General features: G+C 45.7%; 1 protein-coding gene across 2 annotated transcripts in view; it reads right to left on the bottom strand.

Moving 5' to 3' along the window:
- Positions 1-177: 177 nt before the first annotated feature.
- Positions 178-6,254, bottom strand: part of anks4b (ankyrin repeat and sterile alpha motif domain containing 4B) — a 29,272-nt gene continuing 23,195 nt past the window's right edge. For both annotated transcript variants that reach the window (XM_072481464.1, XM_072481465.1), the window contains exon 3: positions 178-5,276. In XM_072481464.1, coding sequence (XP_072337565.1) covers positions 5,273-5,276 — 4 coding nt within the window. In that variant the 3' untranslated portion in view covers positions 178-5,272. The remainder of the gene's footprint in view (positions 5,277-6,254) is intronic.

The following is a 6,254-nucleotide window of genomic DNA, read 5'->3' as shown; positions in this document are numbered from 1 at the left end:
CTAGCTCCTGGGATACGGAACAATTCTAATAATGGAATATACAGGTCTCTATTCTTGCATTTGATTTATTACCATCCTTAATGGGACTGCTTAGTTTGTCCATTTAGACGATGTCCGGTTGCAAAGTTAAGTTTTTCCTCTTTTGGGCACAAATTAATCAAATCCATACACAAATACTTTGCAGTACAGAAAACCATTTATTAATGACAAAGGAATGGGGAGAGGTATGAAGACAGTTTGGCAGCACCATCATTGCGAGAGCCAGCTCTGGTTTATTTATATTGTATCCCACACAAACATAATCTCTCCATCCCAGATATCCCCTGGTGGGGCTAAGGTCATAAGGGTGTCTCTCCCAGAGTTGTAACGGTGCAGAAGAAGGCCATTCGGCCCACTGTGGCTGCACCAGCTCTCGAAAGCAGCATTTTGACTTAGAGCCGTTCTCCTGGCTTTTACCCATAACCCTGCACTTTGTTTTTATTCTGATATCTTTTTTTTTTTAAGTCGCCATAGTCCCAGATGACCATAGGCTGCTTTCCCCTTTGAGAGGGAGCTGACTGGTGGGAATTTAACCTGAGGGTCACCACACCTCAGCTGAGGGGCAAGGTTGAGAAAGCGGGCCTTCATGAATAACCTCTAGATGCATGCCCTCTTGAATGCCTCGATTGAACCTGCCTCCACCACACTTCCGGCAGTGCTTTCCAGACCAGAACCACTCGCTGTGCGAAACATGTTTTTTTCTTGTATCACATTTGCTTGTTTTGTCAATCACCTTAAATCTGTGCCCTCTCGTTCTTCATCCTATTACAAGAACAGTTTTTCCCTATCTACACTGTCCAACCCCCTCATGATTTTTGATTACCTCTATCAAATATCTTCTTGGCTTTTCCCCCCCAAGGAGAACAGTCCTAACCTCTCCAATTTATCCTCATAACTGAAGTTTCTCATGTCTGGAATCATTCTTCTGCACTCTCTCCGATGTGTTCATATCCTTCCTAAAGTGAGGTTCCCAGAACTATACACACCAGGCATGGTGGCACAATGGTTAGCACTGCTGCCTCACCAGACCAGGGAGCCAGGTTCAATTCCAGCTTGGAGTCTGGACGTTCTCCCTGTGTCTGCGTGGGTTTCCTCCGGGTGCTTCGGTTTCCTCTGACAGTCCAAAGATGTGTAGGTTAGGTGGATTGTCCATGCTAATTTTCCCCATGGTATCCAAAGATGTGCAGGTTAGGTGGGGCTATGGGGGTAGAACAGGGGAGTGGGCCTAGATAGGGTTCTGTTTTGGAGGGTGAGTGCAGATTTGATGGGCCAAATTGCCTCCTTCTGCACTGTAGGGATTGTATGTACACAATCATCCAGCAGAGGCTAAACTAGTGTCTTGTATAAATTCAGCATAACCTCCTTGCTGTTGTACTCTATATGCACTGTTAATAAAAGTCCAGAATACAACATGCATTATTACCTGCTCCCTCCCCATCACCTGTTCTGCCACCTTCAATGACTTATGCACATATACACCCAGATTCCTCTGTTCCTGCACACCCTTTAGAGTTGTACCTTATTGTATATTGTCTAAGTTCTTCCAACCAAAATGAATCACTTCACAGTTCTCCACATTGAACTATATCTGCCACCTATCTGCCCATTCCACGGACTTGTCTATGTCCTTTTGATGTGTTAACATTGTCCTGCTCACAGTTTACAATGTTTCCAAGTTTTGTATCATCCGCAAACATTGAAATTGTCCCCTACATGCCAAGATCTAGATCATTAATATATTTCAGGAAAAGCAAGGATCCCAATACCAACCTCTGGGGAACACCACAACTAATCTTCCTCCAGTCTCAAAAATATCCATTAACCATTACTCGCTGTTTCCTATTACTTAGCCAATTATGTTTCCACAATCCTACTGTCCCTTTTATTCCATGAGTTGTATCTTTTCTCAAAGGTCTGTAGTGTGGCACTGTATGAAATGCTTTTTGGAAGCCCATATACACCACATCAACAACATTACCTTCCTCTCTGTTACTTTTTCAACAAACTCCAGAAAGTGAAACACTATTTTCCCTTAAGAAATCCATGCTGGCTGTTCCGAATCAACCCATATTTTTATACATCTATGTATATAATGGAGTACAGACAGGCAGTGATTGACACACAGGATGACCAATAAGCACACAGAACAGAGCAGCCAATCACCAGACAGGACACGACCACTATATAGCCAGAGGGCACCAGTTTTCCCGCTCTCTCTCGGGACTCAGCCTCTGAGACAGTCAGAGTTAGTGAGCTGGCCAGTGCAAACACCATGTGGTAGCTAGTAAGTCTGGTTAGGCTAGTATCAGGTCTCCAGTCAAGTCAGCATAGTGTCAACCCACAATTGAACATGTATAATAGTTTAGATGTTAAATGAAATCATGTTGCATCTTATCAAGTGTTGGAGGTCTGTCTCTCGCTACACTGTATCAAGTGTAGTCCACATCGACCCAGCCTACCCAACACTTCAATTATTAATTCTATCCTGAATAATTCTAGATGCTCCCCAATACTGAAGTTAAACTGACTGGTCTGTAATTGTTGGGCATATCCTTACAACCTGTTTTGAACACGACATCAATTGTAGATTAGAGTACAATATGTTATGGTTAGAGGCCAAGTCAGGCTCTGCAGCTTCAGGAGAGACTAACTGAATGTGATTCTTCACATCAAAAAAAACACAGTCCCAACAACAGAGGCTAGACTTCATTATCATAGAATTTACAGTGCAGAAGGAGACCATTCGGCCCATCGAGTCTGCACCGGCTCTTGGAAAGAGCACCCTACCCAAGGTCAACACCTCCACCCTATCCCCATAACCCAGTAACCCCACCCAACACTAAGGGCAATTTTGGACACTGAGGGCAATTTATCATGGCCAATCCACCTAACCTGCACATCTTTGGACTGTGGGAGGAAACCGGAGCACCCGGAGGAAACCCACGCACACATGGGGAGGATGTGCAGACTCCGCACAGTGACCCAGCGGGGAATCGAACCTGGGACCCTGGAGCTGTGAAGCAATTGTGCTATCCACAATGCTACTTTGCTGCCGTTTGCTACAGGCCATTTTGCCCAGCTGGTCTGTGCTGGTGTTTACAATGCACATGAGCCTTTGTCCCATCCCTCTTCATCTCACTCTGTCAGCGTACTCTTGTATCCCTTTCTCCCTCGTGTTTATCTAGCTTCCCTTTAAGTGCATCGATATTATTCAGCTCAACCATTCCTTGTGGTAGCAAATTCCACATTCGCACCACTCTCTGGGTGAATACGTTTCTCCTTGAATTCCCAGTTGGAGTTATTGGTGACCATCATATTTTTATTCGAGGACTATGCAATGCACTCCACTTAAAATGACCGTTTTACAATTTCTCGCGATTGGATCTGGGTGACCTGGAACTGTTCCCATTTGCACATTATTGTGACATATCCAAGTGACTGGCTGAAGAGCAGTTTAAAGGAAGATCCATAGGGTGGAGTCCTGTGGCGGTGACGGGGGTCTCGGGCTGGCAGGAGAGCCGGTGACACACCCATGTCGCCTCTTATTGAGAAAACTGGCTGCATTTTGGGAAACTCAGGCACTTAACAGGTCAGCCGTGGGCCTTCCCACGGGTTAGAAGAGCCTAGGGGCAGATGTCCCACCAGCCAAGAACTGCGTACCAATCAGAGACTAGCAACTTTTCTGCACATGGCAGTGCCACCAGGGAGTCCTCGGATTCGAGGGGGGACCCAGGCCACATGTGAATGATGGTGGGAGGAGGATCAAGGGATAGCGATCTGTGTGTGTGGGGGAGGGGGTTAGCAGCAAGGGCAAGGATAGCTTTCAGCTGCCCACTCCCTTCCCAATGCCAGGTTCCTTAATCAGGCACTGTGCATTTGAATGCCCACCGCCCCCCCAAAACTCCAGGGTTGGCTTGCTGTGCTGCCTGCATGGTAAGCACCCCTAGTGGCAGCGGATGAGCCTCTTGAGTCGGCATTATTTGCCAACTTAAAGGCCTCAATTGGCAGTGAGGTGAGAAGGCTGGCATATGTGAGCAACCATGTACTTAATCTGGGGGGAGGCAGGAAGGTGGCAAGGTTCCAATCCACCAGATGAAATTCTCCCACGGCCACCAAACAAACCACAGGGGAGGGCACACAATTCCATCATGTTACAGAACAATTTTAAATACATTTTAAGGATTAAACAATGGAAGAGAGAACATTTCTCATTTCAGCCTGTTAAGTGTTGGTACCGAGCACTCCCAGATCAGGAGCAATCCAGGTGGATCTGGGTAACGCCTTCCCTATTCTTCCCCAACAACATGCATCTGCCCATCTTTATTGAGTCAAAAGTACATAGTTACAGAACAGTTTTTCCTTTATAAATTTAGAGGACCCAATTATTATTTTTTCCAATTAAGGGGCAATTTAGCGTAGCCAATCCACCGACCCTGCACATCTTTGGGTTGTGGGGGTGAGACCCACGCAGACACGGGGAGAATGTGCAAACTCCACACGGACAATGATCCGGGGCCGGTGTCGAACCCGGGTCCTCAGTGCCGTGATGCAGCAGTGCTAACCACTGTGCCACCCTGACACCCAGTTAAGGAACAGTTTCTAGCCCCAGCTGAAGCACATGAACATCTTTGGATCCGAGTAATGAATTCTGAAGAGATTTCTTGTGCATTGGAACCTCAGTGGTCCATGTTTCAATCATTTGTCAGAATATTCTACAACACATCAATATGCAAGACACTGAAACTTTCTTTTTTTCTTTTAAATTTAGAGTACCCAATTCATTTTTTCCAATTAAGGGGCAATTTAGCATGTTCAATTCACCTACCCTGCACATCTTTGGGTTGTGGGGGCGAAACCCACGCAAACACGGGGAGAATGTGCAAACTCCACACGGACAGTGACCCAGAGCCGGGATCGAACCTGGGACCTCGGCGCCGTGAGACCGCAGTGCTACCAGTGAGCCACCATGCTGCCCTCACTGAAACTTTCTAATTGGGCACATCATCACTCCCATTTTCTAAATCTAAACATGCAAGACAAAAATTTGGATACTTTTAATAATCCTCTGATTTCTATTTATCTCCCCCCAACACAATGGATATTGGAGACTGCTGTCGTTTCTGTTCCATATCATTCTGGCTGATTCTGCCTCTTCCAGGGAATGATGATGGTCCTGCATTAAATGCTGGTGATTGCTTCAATTGCAACTCTTCTCAATGGTGTCCAAACTTGTTTACCTATTTCATGTTTAAAAAGAAGTTACATATTAATAGTGAAGACTATACCACACTTTATACTGACAATGTATGTAACTGAAGGGATTTAGTTTCACTGCAAAGTACTACATTGTTTTGATTTATTTGTTAGTGAAAAAGGAGAATTTTCATGCTCAAAGTTTCCTGGCCTCCGGAAGCCCCAAAGTGCTTTCCAGCCAATTAAATACTTTTTGAAGCGCAGTCACTGTTTTAATATAGGAAACAGTGAGGACAACACCTGTACTGGTGGGCTTGGCTAACTGACCCTGACCACAGAGCATCCTGCTGTTTCTCTGGCAGTAGGTGGTGCACATTCCCAGCAGGCAACCATATTCTATTGTATTAGTTTGGCTTTGCAAATAGAGCGAGCAGAAATAGATAAATTGTGGTGGTATGTATTAGGGGTAATACGGTACACCATGAATGCCGAGGAGCTATTGGAGGACAGATGCTGGGTCCCGATTGGATCTGCCGCCTACTGGGCTCCACCCAGATAGGCGGGGTATAAGAACCCGGTTTACTCCCCGCAGCTGCATTCTGTGACTGAGCTGCTGGGGAACAAGTCTGAACAAGTCTGCTCAATAAAGCCTCGATTGAAGTTCTCTCCGTCTCGCCTCGTGTGTGATCGGTGGTGCTACATAAATGAATATGTATTACAGTATCACATGCAACTATTGTGGTAACACAATTCAATCCTCTTGTTTCTCATTAGCGTTCTAAAGCTTGTTACTTTGTGAAGAATAATTTGTTTCAAGTACTGTTTACATGACTACATTACATTGCAGTTGCAGTAATCACCGTGACAGGGTCTAATCTGACACATGTTAACTCGTTTATGGGAATGGATCTTGTCACTCATCCTTCGATGGCCGAATGGTTAAGGCTTTAGACTTGAAATCCAGTGAGGAGTCCGCCCCCCCCCCCCCCCCCCCCCCCCGCCCGGCATCCAGTGAGGATTCC

Source organism: Scyliorhinus torazame, chromosome 17, assembly GCF_047496885.1.
Source record: "Scyliorhinus torazame isolate Kashiwa2021f chromosome 17, sScyTor2.1, whole genome shotgun sequence".
NCBI classification, from domain to species: Eukaryota; Metazoa; Chordata; class Chondrichthyes; order Carcharhiniformes; family Scyliorhinidae; genus Scyliorhinus; species Scyliorhinus torazame.
This window is presented reverse-complemented; position numbering and strand designations above follow the sequence as displayed.